Source organism: Nymphaea colorata, chromosome 2 (genome assembly GCF_008831285.2).
Source record: "Nymphaea colorata isolate Beijing-Zhang1983 chromosome 2, ASM883128v2, whole genome shotgun sequence".
Classification (NCBI taxonomy): domain Eukaryota; kingdom Viridiplantae; phylum Streptophyta; class Magnoliopsida; order Nymphaeales; family Nymphaeaceae; genus Nymphaea; species Nymphaea colorata.
Window position 1 is genome coordinate 2,114,500 of NC_045139.1, and position 18,399 is coordinate 2,132,898.

The 18,399-nt window shown below is 38.4% G+C and overlaps 3 protein-coding genes across 4 annotated transcripts; 2 read left to right on the top strand and 1 right to left on the bottom strand.

The window, feature by feature from the left end:
* Positions 1–3: 3 nt before the first annotated feature.
* Positions 4–5,422, bottom strand: LOC116247837 (uncharacterized). Of its 2 annotated transcripts, XM_031620196.2 has the most exons (8): positions 5,163–5,422; positions 4,400–4,538; positions 4,114–4,196; positions 3,740–3,826; positions 3,497–3,645; positions 3,237–3,368; positions 2,017–2,211; positions 4–1,267 (listed from the first exon to the last, which is right to left on the bottom strand). In XM_031620196.2, the coding sequence occupies exons 2-7, from the start codon at positions 4,515–4,517 to the stop codon at positions 2,022–2,024; spliced, it is 759 nt and encodes a 252-aa protein (XP_031476056.1). In that variant the 5' UTR covers positions 4,518–4,538; positions 5,163–5,422; the 3' UTR covers positions 4–1,267; positions 2,017–2,021. The 2 variants fall into 2 exon arrangements, with proteins under 2 accessions (XP_031476056.1, XP_031476055.1); XM_031620195.2 differs by lacking the exon at positions 4–1,267 and having other exon boundaries at positions 1,629–2,211.
* A 2,295-nt stretch (positions 5,423–7,717) lies between these two features.
* LOC116248643 (uncharacterized) lies at positions 7,718–9,824 on the top strand. The gene is made up of 3 exons (XM_031621549.2): positions 7,718–8,591; positions 9,067–9,123; positions 9,486–9,824. Exons 1-3 carry the CDS (start codon positions 7,760–7,762, stop codon positions 9,533–9,535), a joined length of 939 nt encoding a protein of 312 aa, XP_031477409.1. The 5' UTR covers positions 7,718–7,759; the 3' UTR covers positions 9,536–9,824.
* A 1,809-nt stretch (positions 9,825–11,633) lies between these two features.
* On the top strand, positions 11,634–17,186 carry LOC116248780 (ATP-citrate synthase alpha chain protein 2-like). The gene is made up of 13 exons (XM_031621752.2): positions 11,634–11,713; positions 11,884–12,012; positions 12,805–12,981; positions 13,175–13,336; positions 13,701–13,781; positions 14,099–14,150; positions 14,252–14,366; positions 14,483–14,564; positions 15,216–15,311; positions 15,392–15,493; positions 15,748–15,864; positions 16,080–16,196; positions 16,897–17,186. The coding sequence occupies exons 2-13, from the start codon at positions 11,914–11,916 to the stop codon at positions 16,966–16,968; spliced, it is 1,272 nt and encodes a 423-aa protein (XP_031477612.1). The 5' UTR covers positions 11,634–11,713; positions 11,884–11,913; the 3' UTR covers positions 16,969–17,186.
* Positions 17,187–18,399: the final 1,213 nt, after the last annotated feature.

Here is an 18,399-nt window from a genome sequence, read left to right on the forward strand (position 1 = left end):
GGGAAAAATGGTGCTAAACTTGGTCATCATCGTTGAAGAAAATAGAAATAGAAATAGAAATGAAATTTAAATTATTGAAAGATGTAAATTCTTCCTAAATCAGTGGCAGATATCATTTTTACAGAATTGTAAAATGCCTCTCTTTAAGAATCTGGACATGAAGTGCACCGGATGTAAATGATAATTGAAGGGCTTTTACGTGTTATAGTTCCATCTGCATTTCGTGCCTCGCGGCTGAGTAATTCTCCCTTTCATGAGGTGGCTGTCTCGAACATGGAAAAAAAGATGTTAACCGTTTTCTACTTTAGAGTCTCAAGAACGTTTCCACTTTTTGAGTTCATAAAACGCAGCAAGTTGATACATATGTGATCTTCAAGGCCGACAATGTAGAGTATTTCGTTCTTTATTTCCAGACCTGATACAAACTTGACAGGAAAGATCCTTTTTAGCTCCAAGCTTTTCAAACGTGAACCACTTTACAGTTAATCTCACAAAATCGCGCTCCTGATTGAGATATTCAGCGAGACTGCGTAGCACTTAACTTGCATTTGAGCATACCCTTTTCTCTCTCTCATGAAAATTTTCCAGAAAATCGGAGAAAATTGGAAACCATTCCAAGCGGCATCCTTCTACTTTCCTAAACCCCCGTGCAATTTAGGCTTATGTTTGGCATTGAGAGGTAAGACCAGGCTCGACTGTAGCAATGCCCAACAAGCAGACAAAACATGTTTAGAGTCTAGACTTGGATATGCCTCGAGACAGTCCATCAGGTCAGGTAAGCCCGAGTCTAATGGTGGCCCAATCAGCTTAATCAAGCAGGGACTTTGCCTAGATGAACCATGTCTGACTAGTCCCCTGTACGATGGCTGCAAAAGAATTAGTTCCATGTTGCAGATTCACAATTTTTTTACGGCATTCCATCTGATTCCGTCTATTTGCACACCTACTGTATTATGAAGCTGCATTTCAAGCTCAATCCTGAACCCACAATCAAACAGAAGCAGAGTTTCTACAGAAGCATTTTGACAAACATAACAATTTGTGCAGCTTGCTTCTGATTAATATTTCCTTGAAACAACTCCACAATGAACGGTGCATCTGAGTGCCACTTTCTCCTGCTGACATAAGAGCAAAGAATGATCCTCCATTCACAGTGCGATGGTGATACTTGCAGGAAGTCGTCATTGTTTGTCTTTGTGGTGAAGCTTAAAGACTTGCGTTTGCATTCTCACGGTGAGACCATCCCTCGCAAATTCACCTTCCTTGCCTATTAACATCTGCAACTTTACTAACTACCAAGATAATGACAGCTAAAAACTTCATGCAACCAATAGAACTACTCAAGTTTATGTGATCAATAGCAAATATGCTTTTTTCATATGGGTCAAGAGTTCAGTTCATGCAGTTTGATTTGCAGACCAAAAGAAAAGAGCTTCATTATTGAAATATGTATTCTGTGCAATTCAATGGTCCACCATTGATGAAGAAATCACATCAGCCTCCCTGGAAATAGTTTGACCACTCATTCTCAGTTTCTAAGTACCTGAATGGCTGAATCAATTGTTTGAAGGAGAAATGGTTATATGTGTGCAATGATTGAACAAACAATAGAAAAGGAGTAGAAGAGATGAATATAAGTAGAAATCGGACAGCCCAGCAGAACCTGTTACAATATCCAATCTGCAGCGCAGCAGCAGACTACTACCAGTCAATCTGGTGGTAGCCCGAGCTCGAAAACTGATAATTAATCAAATGTACAATCTGCTATTTTTCAAAGACTGACAATTATATGAGCATAAGTATACATCGGTTGGAGGGGTGGGGGGTGCGGAGGGGGGTTAGTGGTGGCGGTTCTGCTAAGCTGCTTTTAGTCTTCCTTTTCCCCCCCCTGAAGAGGCAGATTAATGGATTGTCCAAACACATGCATACATTAAACAGCAAAGCAGGGGATACAATCTACAAGTTCATCTGACCACAAAAACAAGTCAAGATGATCAAGCTGCTAAGAGGATTCACCTTATCTAAGGTCTCACATGATCTCTTATGAATTCCTCAATCTCAGATATCTCTCCTGTGATGCCAGAGGCATCAGTCACTGTAACTTTGTTATGGCAATGAGAAAACGTAAAGGGCTGGCCAGCTAGACCAAGCATAAATTCATTAGCAATATCAGCAGCAGATATAGCAATTCTTGATGTGCGCAACTTCTCCCTGTAGATTTATAGAAAATAAAGGAGTAAAACTTTTGCTTCCACTAGGTACTCTATACTGAAAATTTGTAATCTACACTTGTGTGCCTTTAAAACATCTGCACCACAGGAGCACAGTTTATAACCTGCGATCAGCCAAATGTTGTTTTAAAGCATTGGAAGATATGGCTACCCTTCACCCATCAATATTAGCATAGAAAGCATTCAGGCAACCAATAATTCATCCAATAATTTCATAAATCACTAGCTACAATGGAAGAATGGCAAACTTATTGGTGTCACAATAAGTTACAAAAAATCTAGCTTGCAACACAAGACGATCTTGTGATCCATGTATTTCGAACTGAAGAAGAGGAAGTTACCAAGAGTCGAAGACTGCAGATTGCAACATAAGACAATCTTGCGAGCAGTTCAAACTGAAGACGACGTTACAAGAGCTCATATAAGCAGCAGTTCCATGAAATACTTGACCATTTTTAATCAAAATAAGAGAGGCATAGTTCCAAAGGAGTTATTTCAAAAATGCTACTAAGCAAACATTAGATATAGAAAAAAAATTGCAATTAGATACATTCAAGCTAGTTTCTGCATGCCAACATTGTGAATGAAATGGACACCTTGATCTCATTGCAATTTGCCCCATCTTCTACAGGACTAGGAATAACATGAAAAAAGAAAAAATTAAAGCAGGCATTTGTGCTCCACAATAAAATCAACTTCTGCATCTTTTAGAAAGCCACAAAAGGTTTGGACCCATTTGTGCCGATCCAACAGCTAAGAAATAAAACCTAAAAACAGGGTTGCCTCCTAGAATAGTTTCCAGTAATGCTTCAGACAGCTGATCCTTGTCTTCTGTAGATAATGTAAACATCTTTAGGGAACATAAGAGGTACACAGGATCTCTTGGTAGGTTTACTCTCTTAATGTATTATCATATTATTTAACCATTCATAAAAGCTAAGAGCACATTTATTTGGATTTCACAGTGTCAAGAGAATAGTTGAGAAAGATGAAACATGATCATACAGTTCCTTTTCCAGTTGCCTTCTTATGAATTCCTTGGTGTGAGCCGTTACTTTGTCAGTCTTGTTGCACACTATAAGCACTGGGGTTTTCCTTGCAACAACACTGGCCTTTGTCAAAATATCATAGAAGTACCTTCATTAGAAAGAAGAAAGACTATCACCAAGATTGATTGCTAGATGTCTCTGAAAAATGGAATGTTGAAAGAAGGAATAAAAGAAAATAGAAAATAAAATAAAGAGAACACAAGGCCTGGACTCTACTCGGCAACCGCTTGCATATTCAGCAAGAAGTCCACAGCATCTATGACAAAAACAATCCCAGCTGCCTTCTGGAGAAAGTCATCAAGGTTTGGTCGCAGCCGAGAATGCCCAGGTACATCAACAATATGAACAGGCTTGACTTTTCCTCTCTGCTAGGACCAGAACAAAGTCAGATTGTTTCATACTTCCTTTTCTACAGAATACGTTTGCACAATTTTATGTAAATGACCATGATGATATTACCCTGTCAGCTTCAGAATGTAAGATAAAGGTCCCTTCATTTGGATCCATTGATGTGACGGAGCCTTGGTGTAAAGAACCATCTCGTAGCTTGTAAAGATTTACAGGAAATAAGATTTCATCAAAGAAGGGTCCTTTGGTGTTAAAATAAAGGCAAAGGAAATTTACTTCCTCGCGTAACAATTTTCCTCATTTGAAAAGCATATAAAATTGCACACAGACTAATCAATTGCAAATCAAATATTCACATGCTTCGTTCTAGCATGCCGACGAAGCTAAATGATAGAAGTCAAAGGATAAGTAAAAAATTTAGAACTAATTAACCTGGAAAATAGAAGATCATTAGAAGAAAACAGCAGGAAGACATGGAAACCAACCTGGTAGAAAAGCACAGTCTTGCCGCTGCCGCTCAATCCAGCTAGGACTATGGTGTTTGCTTTTGACTGCCTTATGAAACGAGCTGTAAGGATCAAAAACATAAAATTTGTAGATTTCCAAGCACGCAGATGAGAATGACTGGATGATTTAGATCATCCTTGTCAAAATCCAACCACAACACATGAAGTTGGATGATGCCCCAGATATGACTAGAAAGGGTGAGGATCTTGACAGGAAAATGGGGGAAACAGAAAAAAATCAAACCAAGTGAAGGTTGCAACTCACAAAAGAAAAGCAACATAATTGTTACAACTAATACAGCCAAAGCAACATAAAGTTGTACAAGAGTTGGCTGATTAATCAATTCCTTCCATTGCTCCGTAGCTGCAGACTGCAGATTCATCTTTCACAACACAAACTGAACCTGCATAGAAATAGAGAGCATTAGAGTTCGCGATGCTACATCTATCTTAAAATAACACTAGAAGTGCGCAAGGCTAGAAGTTAGTAGACATCTAAAACTCGATAAACCCACCATGGAAGCTATTGGTTATCAGGTCACAAACAAAAAGAATTATAGTTGCCGTTTAGTAGGCATCTTCAAGAAATCAAACCATTCCACCCTATATTTTTGTGATATCCAAAAATGCCACCAGATACCAATCTAGAAGGACATGAAACCAGAACAAAAAAGCATGTGGCACATCGTTGAACGAAGAAGCTTCAAACGACTGTAGGGAGAAAAAATTAACCGAATTTCCGCTGGAAACCATAACACCGCGGAGTAGTAATGCATACAAAGGAATTGCAAAAAATTCCACAAGACTCGAGAAAGACGGCCATAAAAATATGCAATAACATCTAAAAACCAAGAAAAGAACGACTGCTATGTGGTTTAAGGGATCAAGTGCCAGTTTCGGACTAAGATCATAATCCAGAGAGACGGAAATCCGCAGCAGAGCTCATGAACAAAACCCAGAAGATTGATCACCAGATGAACACGAGTTATAAAGATTGTGTTCATGTGAAGGTGGGTTTGATTGGTTACCTCAGAAGCGTCTCTTTCTCGTCAAACCGAGCACAGAAGCGCGGATGTCAGGGACAGTCGGAGCGAGACAGAGAACCGCGGGGTTTTATGGTTTCTCCGCCGGGGTCATACATACGTTTAAGCTGTTTTCTCTTGACATTCCACGATTTGATGGTACAATACGATCAGCTCAACAGGCCACAGCGTTCAACTTTTACGTTAGATCACGTCTTGAACAGGACTGGTTGTTGCCACATGGTGGCTTGTGCATTCGACGGTCGCAAATATAACGCCATAGGCATCATAAATCGAGGTCACCGTGAAATGTGCAAAAGCGTGTCCCACGTACATGTAATTAAATCCGAACCTACCAGTTACGTAAAAGTTAGGAAAAAAGGACTCCTAACATATGGAATTTAACTTCCATGAAATTACGTGAGAAAAATTTATGTCTCGCATCCGATTTTAAACTTCATTTGTTTAATCTTGAATTTGAGTTGAAATATGATATCATACTATATTGGAACCTTTACTCCCAGAGACAAGAATTGGATTAATCTTTCAATGTTGTCATATCATAAAAATATGAAGGGTTTTCTGTATAAACGAAATTGTCAAATATCAGGAAGACAAAGAAGAAACATAAGCCCCTCCTCCTGTCTTATACGCCAAACTTCAACTCAAACTCTTCGATTTAACCGCCCCTCCTCATACCCCTCCCCTCCTTCCTCCCCTTTCTCTCTCTGGTTCTCTGCACTTCTCTTGCTTCTATGGTTTTCTTCTCCATTGCTACCATTACCATGCACGTTCTCTTCCTCCATTCTGCTTTCTTCATATGGATTTCTAACTTCAAAAACACGCTTTGTTTTCATTGGTGGCCTTTTCTTTTTGCTACCCATTTCCTCATTTTCGGGTTCTGGGATTCTCTCTCCTTTTTTCGAGTCTAAACCCTAGTAGCTACAATTTTTTCCTCTTAGAAGATCCTCGTCTTCGTGGAATCAGAGTCTAAAACCCAGCCAGAGCATTTCACTTGAATTCTCTGGTTTGGTTCATGGTCTTGAAATGGTACAATCAAAGTATGGCTTTTTGCTATCGGCTTTCTGGGGTTTTCGGTCCGTTGGTTCATGAACACATCAATTAACGGATTCATCTTCGATGTTCTAAATTTGATTCAATTATAGAAATTTTGGTTGTTCGTTGAGTGGAGTTCTGGACCTGATTAATCTAGTAAAGTAAAATGATCTGTTTCTTATTGAACGCCATCTTCCAATGCTGAATTTCCACTTTAGGGACACTTAAGGTTGCTTTATGAATCATGCAAGCGTCACAATCGCCCGTGAACTTGATAGAATAAGTCGATCCTGACTTTCATCAAGATTACTTCCTTCATTCAAGGAAAGCATCACATTAATAGCTCATTCGGCCGATGAATTAAGTTTGAAAGAATGTAACATCCTTGAGTTCGGCCACTAGTCTTAGGGAGCCAACTCATGTTCGGCTCATTAATTTGTTGAACAAGTAGAGATGAGTATGGTCTGAAAGAAGAAGTCTACTGTCACAAAAAATGTGTCTCGATATGTATAATACGGTAAAACACAGTCAGCCGCATAATACCCGTTTTATTCTCATTTTTTTAAAAAAACGTCAGAATATAAAAAGACCCGTATAAAACGCATATTATATCTTTTTTGTGTTTTCTTCATCTTTTTTATGATTTTTTACTTTTTATAATTTTTAGGAATTACTAAATGTTTTAAATTTTTTAAAAATTTAATGAGATTTTCCCATTTTATTCTTGAGATATACAACTTTATCGTATTATACAAGTCTTTTTCCTCACCATATAATATCCGTATACGTTTTTTGTGACAATGGGACTCTGAACTGAATAGGTTCAAGCTACGCTTGGCTCAATTCCCAGCCTTAGTCACTTGTGGAATTTGAACCATCGACTCCTCACCTTGCATGCGTCATATCAAAATATAGACTTCAATCACATAAATTAAATATGCATTATAAAAAAAATCCAGTTTTGATCTATTAAATGTAGCTATGTCGAGTCCCGGCCTTTCCCTTTTTTTCTCCACAAGGAGGGAGGAGGTGCCTAAAGGCAAATTCTAAAATGTTTTTTTTTAATAGTTTTAAGTAAATTTCATCTACAAAGATCAAAGGTACCCTACACTTTAGTTTGGTATCTCAAAGTGATAAAGGAGATAGAGCATGTATGGATCAGATATGGGGATTCACATCATAATCGAATCCATTTGACTAGATTCAATCCACCTTCAAAGCAACCAAGAACATAGCTTCCCCAGTCAATGCCGGTCAGTTCAAGTTGGTCTGCACGGATCAATTTAAGTATGCTCAGTCTCAATCAACTCATAACTTTCATCCTTGACCACTGATGTTCATGGATATTGGATCCCAGTTGGGTCCAAATCCTTTATCTTTGCTACAAAGCAAGGAACTAATACTACCGAAGAGTTGTAATTCTTTTCCCCTAGAAATACACAAAGGTATAAAGCAAAAGGAATAAAGAGCAAAAGCAATCTTGAATGAAGCCTTTCCTTTTTTATCACCTACACTCCATAGAGGACTGTACAGCTTCTCAGTTAAACATGAAGCCGATTTTCTGGTTTTGCACCACCCTTCTTACTGCCATTCTTTTGCCGGTTTCCGGCCAAAGTGTTGATCACCGATGTAGATCCTACTGTGGGAATATCACCGTCGACTACCCTTTCGGCATCCGGCATGGATGCGGCCACGCTGGATACAGGGACCTCCTCTTCTGCATCAACGACATGCTCATGTTGCATATACAATCTGGTTCTTATCGTGTCCTAAACATTGATTATGCTTACAGAGTACTGACCCTCCACGATGCCGGCATGTCGACGTGCAGTGTGCTGAAACGGGGCGCCGGCAACGGGTTCGTGCTAGAAAAGCCGCGGGCTCGGTACTTAAAGCCCACATCTGATAATGTCTTCATGTTAATCGGTTGTAACGCAGATTCACCATTGTTCCAAGGCTTCCCTACCAGGAACCTACCATGTCAAAATGTTTCCGGCATGGGCTGTGAGGGGTTCTACGAATGTCCGGCCTGGTATGGGCAGCGGCAGTATGGGAGGAGCCAATTAGGACCCAATGGTGGCGCCACCACTCCGGCGGGGCCGCCGGATTGTTGCGCGGTTTCTTTCGAGGCAATTCGAGCTATCAATTTGAGCAGGCTGCAGTGTGATGGTTATAGTAGTGCATATGCATTGGCTCCACTGCATTTGGAGAGTGCGAGCCAGTGGATGTATGGAATCCATGTCACATTCTCTATACCGGAAAGTCACTCGTTTTGCCAGGCCTGTGAGGCTACCGGCGGCACTTGCGGGTACGACGTCGATGCCGGCGGGGAACTGTGCCTGTGCAATGGCTGGAACTCGACGATAAGCTGCGATCCAGGTGAGAAATCCTAGCACATAAACTTGGAACAGAGGGGTGTGCACTGTGCTCTGTTTGGTGAAACATTTCAGTTTTGGGTTCCTTCACCCATTGGAGAGGTTGAACTGAAATGAACTCAGATTGATTTAGGTGACACCCAACTTGTGCTATGTCAAGTTGAAGAAGGAGAAGCACCTGTGGATGAATCTGATGTACCACCATGAATGAACACCATGGATCCTGCAAAGTTCTGCACTTTTTAAAATCACAGAGCTCCTTATTGCTTCATGATCAGAGTTTTTTTTTTCCTTATAAAGTTATAATCATGCAATTTTATTGGTAGAATACCAACAAGATCTTCATACATACTTTCTAATGATAAAGTTTTACTTCATTTCATGTACTCAGTATTCTCTAAGTTTTTTGTGTGCTTTATAATTTTAATTCACTCATTATGGATTCTAATACTTGAAACCGTTTCTTTTGTTTGGTGCAGCATTGCCATTAGCAGCTCATAGTCAAGGAGGAATTCCATCGGAGAATGCTTTTACAGGTCATACACCGCGCTTTACTTTTTCCCATTTATTTCTTATCGATATTTTTATAGTTAAAGCATCTGCTTTCTTTTCCAGCTATTTAATATACTGAATGCTTGCTGTTTTCTAGAAGATTCTCACAACAGCACCTGAATTACTATTCATATCTGTTAACGCTGTTTTTTTCTCTTTTTTTCAGAATAAAAAGTAATTTTTGTTTTAATCCCTCAAATTGCCTACCCCAACTTTCCTATGAAAAGATTTCAGAACCTTGTGAAAATGCTAGTTGCTGTGGAACTTTGTCTCATCAAGTTCATTCCTTTCACCTTCTAATCACTTGTCATGGGGGTCCTAACTCATGCTTTCTTTGCTTTTGCAGTCTTTACCGCTTGCCTGATGGTATGGTTAGCCATGGTGAGATTGAAGTGAGCCTTGACTTGGGAAAATTTTGACAGAAAATGTTTCCTTGCTACTGTATTTTGTCTAGTGATATTCAGTTTTGTGAGTCTATCTTCTTTGTTTTCCCTTGATGTTAGTCTCTCATAAGATGCCAATTCCTCGACCATTTATAGTTTGAGTTTGCAAAAACTTTATAAGCTGCAAGAGAAAAGTTATTATTTTGATCGTTAGTATAGTTGTTTAGAGATGATTTTATGATGGTAGTTGTTGGAACACCTTTTTTGTCTAGATCATAATGGAAATGTTTTCTCAAACTAAATGGAGCATGAGAAAGTGCATTTCTTTTCTTGTAATTCTTGAGAATGTGTAACTCTCTCTTGCAAGTAGGGGTGTCCATCGACCGAGTTTAAAGCAGTGGCGTAGTCACATGGTGATGGTGACTGCTGTGGGCAGTTGCCCACAACAATCTCTTAAAGTTTTTTTATTTTTAAATGAGAATATTAAATATTTATTCTTATATATATAAGTGCCCCATCAGATTTGAGTATTTTTAAACAAGTGTCCTTCCAACCAATTCTTTTGGCTCGGCAAATGTGATAAATGCCATTATTAAATAAAATTTTTCAATTTTTTTAGAAACCAACAATATTTTTCAGCATTTTTATGAGAGCCAAATTAGAAATTCAGAATTTAATTTTTCATAGCTCTTTCTAATCCAAATTCGATTATATGAAATCCTAAATCAAATTTGGTAAAACCAAATCCGATCTTAATCCGAACCGTCTAAATCCCTATTGGTGAATGTTCATTAAATTTAGATTTGATGTATTCACAGGCATCAAAATAAATTGGATAAGAGTTGGCTGTTGATCGGTTGGTGTCCAAATTCATCATTTAACATTCGCTCACCAAATCAATTGGTATCCTTTTCCATCAACATCAACTTTTGCCTACCAAATTAATTCATTTTTCTTTCAACCAAGTGCCATCAGATCATTCATTGCTGCAGTTCATGTAAATTTGGATCTCACATAGATCCAAGTCTGAGTTGTAACCAAATCCAAGTAAGGAGAATCGGACCTGAATGAATTCGCATAATGGCCTGGTTCGATCTTCCTCGAACCCATTCGAAGAAGCCGGGCCTAGTAAGCCAACTGGGTCCATGGAAAGTGGTCGAGTCGGGTGGGTGGGTTCGATTACTAACTGAAGCGGGATACTTGATCCACTTGGCTCATTTAAGTATTGCTAATCTATTGCTTAAAAAATTAACGGCCAGATTTGTTTCCGCACATTAGTTCCAGTGGGCGAGCTCCCGACTGGATCGTTCCTCACACGTTCGTTAGACGAACCATCACGTGGTGGGAAGTAGTTGGTATTAATGTTGTTGCTGTCTGTGTGTATCGGCCGATACTCGGCGTCTCACCATTTGCTCTTCATTTTTCCGTTCCAAGCAAATCCAAATATACGTGGACCTCTTGAGCTCGGATCTAAGACATATGCATTAAAATCCCAATAATCTTAAAATCTTTGATATTGTTGAGATAGGTAGGAATTCACATCGGAAACATGGTTCACCAAACTAAAGATTTTGAGTTAGATCTGAGATCTATAATTTCATGTCCAAACTCTAGTGTTTTACATTGCTAGAAGTTTTTATTCAACATCAAGGGAATAAAAGTATAGGAATATAATAACTATTAAGAGATATTTCTTTACTTCGGATCTGATTCGAGATCACTGAGGATTTCAAATCTTCTATCCTCAAATCTGATGTTTTGGCCACACACTGCAAATCTCAATTCTTCAGATTTCAAATCAGTTTCGGGTTTTGTTTTTGGATATGAGATTATCAAACACATGGATCAACATTGTACCAATTCTTGAACCCTGGACTTTTACTATTACTACAACGTGAGGTGAACACATGATTTTACTCATCTCATCCAAATAATACAAGAATGAAGTAAGAGTTCATTTAGTATTTTGTGAGATCAAAATTTAAATTGGGCAACGAATTGGAATGTGTTGGGCACCTGTTGGTTTTAACTAGTGAAGGCGATACGATACGAAATTCTGATCCGGCTCTTACTGATCCGAGTTTTGAGAGGATGGTAGACGTCGGAGCTTATAAATTTGGCCGTTGGAGAACGCGCTTGTTCTGTTCTTCGTCCTAGCGATTTCTTCCCTTCCAAGTGCGAGACCTGTCAGGTACTGACTCTCTCCTTCTTTCTCCCACGGTTTCGATTTCTTTCGTCGAGATCCTTTTGGGTTCCGGCTGCTTCTTTCTTCCTCATCTTCTTCTCATTCTTAAGATTTGTGGTTTTGGATTTTTTTTTTTGTTGCACATTTCTGGAATGGTTGACTGTTGTCGATTCAAGGGCCTGAATTTGACGGGACATTGAGATTCCATGGCGAGGAAGAAGATCCGAGAGTATGACTCCAAGCGGCTTCTGAAGGAGCACCTGAAGAGGATTTCGGGGATAGAACTGCAGATCAGATCTGCTCAGGTGCGTGGTTTCTGATTCGCAGTTGGATCTCATTTTTATTTTTGGGGGTTTCCGATGGTCGAAGTGTTGGAGAGAGGGATGGTTTTGGAAAATTCCCTGCGCTTTATGCGAGCTTTCAGTGGAAATGTATGGCAAGCTGGAAATCTCTTGATATACGAAAACCACGTATTTATTGCTTCTGTTTCGTTAACGGAAGGGGGAAAGTTGAAGAAAAAGGAGGTACCTGTAAAATGATCTAATAAGAGGAAATATTACAAAGAAAATACTACTTCTTTGAATAGGCTTGGTTAGATACCAAATGGCGCTCAAATTATGAATGACGCTTGACATTTACCGCTTTTAATACTGAAAGATGAATGGCTCAAAAATTGATACTTTGTAATGCTTCTTATGTTTTCAAAGAGTGGACGAAGAGGAAATAATGGTCTCCATGGTTGTGAAGATCGCATTTATTTAATTAATGTAAAGAACAATCTCTAGTTCTTACTTTTTTTTTTTGCAACAAGCTGGATTTTTATAGTTTCAGTATCATAACTCTGTTGTAGGGATGGAATTCCACCAAGACTCAGATGGCTACTGAAAGAAGCCATAGAAAATTTCTGTGAAAAATTTGAAACGGCATAGATTGTTTAATTTTAGCTCGATAATCATCAACAGTAAGGGAGAACCTACATTGTGGAAATTATGAGTGATCTATAAAGGAGAAGCGTTCTTATAAAAATTAAAGCGTTCGGCAAGAATTTACGTAACGGTTACCTTTTTTCTACTGTGATATTTTATTTACTGACTTAGGTCACCGAGGCAACTGATTTTAACGAACTTGCGGCCCAAGAACCATGGCTTTCGTCAGAAAGACTGGTGGTGAAGCCTGATATGTTGTTTGGTAAAAGGGGGAAGAGTGGTCTGGTGGGATTGAATCTAGATCTGGCCCAGGTTGCTTCATTCACGAAGGAGCGGCTAGGGAAAGAGGTAATTCTTTTGCTAAAAGCTGTCTAACGATGCGAGTTCATGACTGCTGGATTGTCCCTTTTCCGTGTTTTATTATCTGCTTTTTTATTTTTTGCATCGTTTTGTGTTTATGCATACAATGCGTGGGCTAAAATGTAGACTTCTTTTTGTTCTATTTTTCTTAACACTTGTTTTTCTCTTATGGTGTCTCCAGGTTGAGATGGGGGGCTGTAAGGCACCTATAACTACATTTATTGTAGAACCCTTTGTCCCACATACTGAAGAATTTTACCTTTCAATTGTTTCTGAGAGGCTTGGATGCAACATAAGCTTTTCAGAATGTGGGGGAATTGAAATTGAAGAGAACTGGGAAAAGGTATGGTTATGAGCTTGTTCTTTGTTATCCTGCTATTAAACTGTCCTCCACAACGACGGGGTAGATGCTTTGTAGAGCCTTTTTCATGCTCTCATCTTTTGGACTGCAATTTTCCTCAAGCCTATGTGTTTGCCTACACGGTTTCCAGTTATAAATGTATTTTTCTAGACCTGACAACTTGTGGGACAGTTTCCAATTTACAAATGTAGTTCTAGATCCGGTGATTTGTGGAATCTATATGATATAATTTCTCCTATTTGGTTATTAATAGTTTTGGTCTCCTTTATTACAGATGTTTTTGGACTTATATGTTCTATGTAATTTCACACTTGTTGTTTTGGTGTTCTTGTTCTATGCCATTCAGGTGAAATCTATCTTTGTTCCAACTCAGGACTCACTAACATCTGAGCTCTGTGCCCCGTTGGTAGCAACTCTTCCTTTGGAGGTAAGTTCTATTTATTCATTTCTCGCACTAACTGTAGGCAGAAAGAAAATGGTTCTATGCATAGGAAATTTGACCTAGATATTCATCTCTTGTCTCTTCATTAAGAAGCTTTGCGCTTGCATCTTCAGACATGTTTGCTGCTTGGGAGAGAAAATTTTTTAGAATGTGCTAGTGATTTTTGGAGGTTAGCAGGAGGGCAGAATAGGAATTGTTGCAGTTCCCAAAAATTTTCTGCAAAATTTGTTTCTTATGTTATTGCAATAGCTACAGTTTAGTATGCTAGTTCTCTCACTTTGTTAGTTAAAATTTTGGTGCAGATTCGTGGAAAAGTTGAGAGCTTCATCAAGGGTGTTTTTGCTTTATTTTTAGGTAGTTAAAACTTCTATATGATGATTGACGTTCCACCCAGTGATTAAAATGTGGATAAATAGCTATATCTATGACCTTTTTGTCATGCAATTTCCTACCAGATCTGGACTTCACTTTCCTGGAGATGAATCCATTTACTTTAGTTGACGGAGAGCCTTATCCATTGGATATGAGAGGAGAACTGGATGATACTGCGGCATTCAAGAACTTCAAAAGGTATACGACTGTCTTGTCTGAATGACCAATTTGGGTTTATAAATTTCACTTTGCAAAGGGTTGAGGTCGTATATATAGGCTATCTATCTTACTGCCTTCTAATTAATAATTCACAGGTGGGGTAACGTGGAATTTCCATTGCCTTTTGGCAGAGTTATGAGTAATACTGAAAGCTTTATTCATGGGCTGGATGAAAAAGTAAGTGAAAAAGATGTTATTTTGAAGTTCAGACTAAGAATCATGGGTTGCATTTCATAGGGAAAGATCTAATGTTTCACATTCACTGTTTTTGACATAGTGTAGCACATGTACCTTATCTATGGATGTTGTATCCAGCAAGAGTTTCAACTTGCATAGCAGACAGTACTCACAGTCTGAACTCACTTTTGGCTGAGGACTTATTTCTTGATGATTCTGTGATGATAATGGACTCCATCAATTACTGTGTCTAGGGCATTGTATGCTTCAATGTTCTGTTTAAATTCATGAAAAGGAGGACTGAAACTTAGTGCGGGCTCAGCCAAGAGCTTTTTGCGAACCTGCACCTCATGCGTGTGAACTGGGCTGGATGCAATACCAGACTTGGTTTTAGGTCTTTTACATAGACCTGGAAGACTTTTTCTCTCTCTCTCTCCCCATGAATGATGATTCATCTTTCTGTGATTTATTATACTGATACTCTTGGAAGGCTGTCTTCCGAATTGACATGTCAATCAAGGGTTGCAATAAACGAAGTTATCAGTGTTTCTGCCATAACTGTAGTCATCTTCTTGTTTGTGTAGAAAACTCTAGGACAAGTTTTCCTTTTCCAGTGTCCTTACAGACTGCTCCTTAATATATAACTTGCAGACAAGTGCTTCATTAAAATTTACTGTTTTGAACCCGAAAGGAAGAATATGGACCATGGTTGCTGGTGGAGGTGCTAGTGTCATCTACGCTGATACAGTAAGCATCAGGAACAGTTTATTCTTGGATTTATTAGCTTGCTTTTCATTTTTTTTATCTCAAATGTATCCTACTTGCAGGTTGGAGATTTGGGCTATGCATCGGAACTTGGAAACTATGCAGAATATAGTGGAGCTCCTAACGAAGAAGAAGTTTTGCAGTATGCTAGGGTTGTAATTGATGTAAGAGTTAAAACTCTATCCACTGCAGCATCTTCTTGTGATATTTAGCAGTGCATAGTTTTCATGTCCTTACTATCTGTTTAACTCATAGTACTTTATATCAACGTGGTTGCTTTTTTTGGCATTGTCTTGGTAACTTTAGAATCTAAGTTGCCTTGCATATGTAAATGGTTAAGGATGGACATGTTTTGGCGGTTTCAATCATTCATATTATTCAGCTGCAAAGATGAGAAGATTTCTTTAATCTTGTACAGTGCGCTACTGCAAATCCTGATGGCCAAAAGAGAGCTCTGGTGATTGGAGGGGGAATAGCTAATTTTACAGATGTGGCTGTAACATTCAATGGAATTATTAAAGCCTTGCGAGAAAAGGTAATTTATGTGTCTTTTCAGTGTTGTCATGCATAAACAGGCATACTCTGGGCAGTTTCTTTCTGATTGAATGAAACACTTGCGGGAAAAGCCTTTTTCACTTTAACTGCATTATTGGGTCCAACAAACAACAGAAGGAAGGGCTCTATATGACTTGTCTGATGGAGCTTTGAGTTAACATGTTTTCTAAATGCTTTCCGCTCTTTTATTAACAGGAACCACAACTGAAAGCAGCAAGAATGAACATCTATGTTAGAAGGGGTGGTCCAAATTATCAGACAGGCTTGGCAAAGATGCGTGCACTTGGCCAGGAAATCGGCATTCCAATTGAGGTGCATTGCATTGCAAACTTAGAGTTGACCTCTGTCACATGTTTTCTTTAATTATCAGAACATGACAGCCACCACCTGCTGAAATATTGCATACCGAGCCATTATTATCCTTATATGCTTAAAAGAATTAAAAAGGAATTATTTAAGGGCAGAAAAATGAAAAAAAGAAACAAACTTTCATATATATTGAGCATGTCGATTGTTGTGTTAACATCAGTATGTGCTTTATTAAACAATTAAATTTGATTTTAAAAGAAGATAAAAGTTAGAAATACACAATATTTAAAAATATCATGAGATATCACTTCTGTTAGAAGCGATATATACAGATATTAGAAGATAAATACTCTTACGCTTTCAATTTAAGTATGCATTCTATTGTTTTCTGCATTAAACGTTGTTTTTTTTTAAAAAAAAGCCAACCGGGCTTACAATGCTTTTCTTTGGTAACCACTTCTTATAATCTTCAATCTATACGCCAACATTCTACCATCGCTGAACTTTTTGGAAGAATCTGCTGTCAAGCTTTGGCAAGATGGATGTAGGCATCAGCATGCATACATATGAAAGAAAGCTAGAAATATAAAACAAGAAGAATCTTGATTTAGAGATGCATAAACAACTCTTAGACCTAGAAAGAAATTGGACCAACCGAAGGCAGCATTGTCTCTAACTCTAAGATTTATATCTCTTGGTGCAGGTTTATGGTCCTGAGGCGACAATGACTGGCATTTGTCAGCAGGCAATCAAGTGCATCACGGCTGCGGCATAGGTTATTTTATCTACTAGAGTGAATCGTTTTGGTCTCGGTTAACCTAAGTTCGGCTTAAATATTTTGTATGCTGATGGACCGCTTATGTGAGTTATTGACCGTAGATCACAAGAGTGTTGTTGTAGTTGCCAGCTTCAAACTTGAACTACTTCCTTGACAATAGTTTATGCATTGAATAATTGTCCGTTCATGAATATTTAAGTGAATTACCATGCTAACTTTTGTTGAGTTTGAAATATGACATCTTGCATGAGAAGTTATTTGCCCTAGACTCTGATTCCACCGTACCTCTGTTTTATGTCGATGTGGATGAACCCATGTTGCATATGAAAGACAACTCTTTCTTATGAGAGCGCGAAACGGGTCTTCGTCAGGTTGAAGTATCCAAGAATAAAAAAAATCTGAGATGATGAGTTCATCTGCACCAGTATTCACCAAAAAGTTACGTATAGAGAGAACTTGAGTTGATCTTTTTTGGGTTGTGTTAGAAAATGTTCACTGAGTTAGGCATTGTAGTTTTTATTCTAACATATTTCTGGGTGGGTGAGTGCAAAAGATTAACAACTCACCCCTCAAAAAAAAAAGCTGCAAGGTCCTCTTGTTCCCCCCATCCTAGGGTCTTGGGTTGCAATGAAGACCTAAGGTACAGTATACCATTCAAGTAGTGTCATGATCCCACCATTTGTGGTTGGAAGAGAATAGCATCTATAAGAATCAAACCAACAATGCTCCTAGGGTCTTGAGTTGCAATGAAAACTTAAGTGAGGTACAGTACATCCTTCAAGGAATGTAGTGATCCCACCATTTGTAGTTCGAAGAGAGTTGCACCTATAGAAATCAAATCAACAATGCTCTTTGAACCGGTTGTGCTATGCCTCTGGTATCTCTAACATTATTTGCTATAAAGGATTTCTTGTGGTTTCACAAAAATCTCCTTTTGAGGAGGGTACTAAAAACATTGCATTGAGGGGTTCAACCACCCTTCCTAGCGAACACCCTGAAAATTATGGCTTCCAAAACAAAGTTAGTACCATAGTTACAAAAAACACGTTTTTTTTAATATGTACTTTTTTATTTTTTTATTTCCATCGGTTTTTTTTGTTGCAAATCTACTTATCTTTTGATGTTTTTTGTTATTAATTTTTCACTTATTTTATTTTTTCTTTAATTTTAGTTTTTAAATTTCTAAAAATTTACTTTTTTTTTCAAGCTCACCATTTTAGATTCCAGAAAAATCACTATGTTTAAAACTCGAAGACGTTATTTGTGAATATGGTTAGAACTCATGATTTCAAGCACATCTCCAAAGCTTTCGCTCAACTGACAAAAAAAATACTGGAAATATGATGCTGGACGTATTTAGTTTGTGGGTGCTTCAGTTTCTCTTTCTTCTTCAAAACGCAGCTAGAGAAGAACTCTGCACGACCCTTG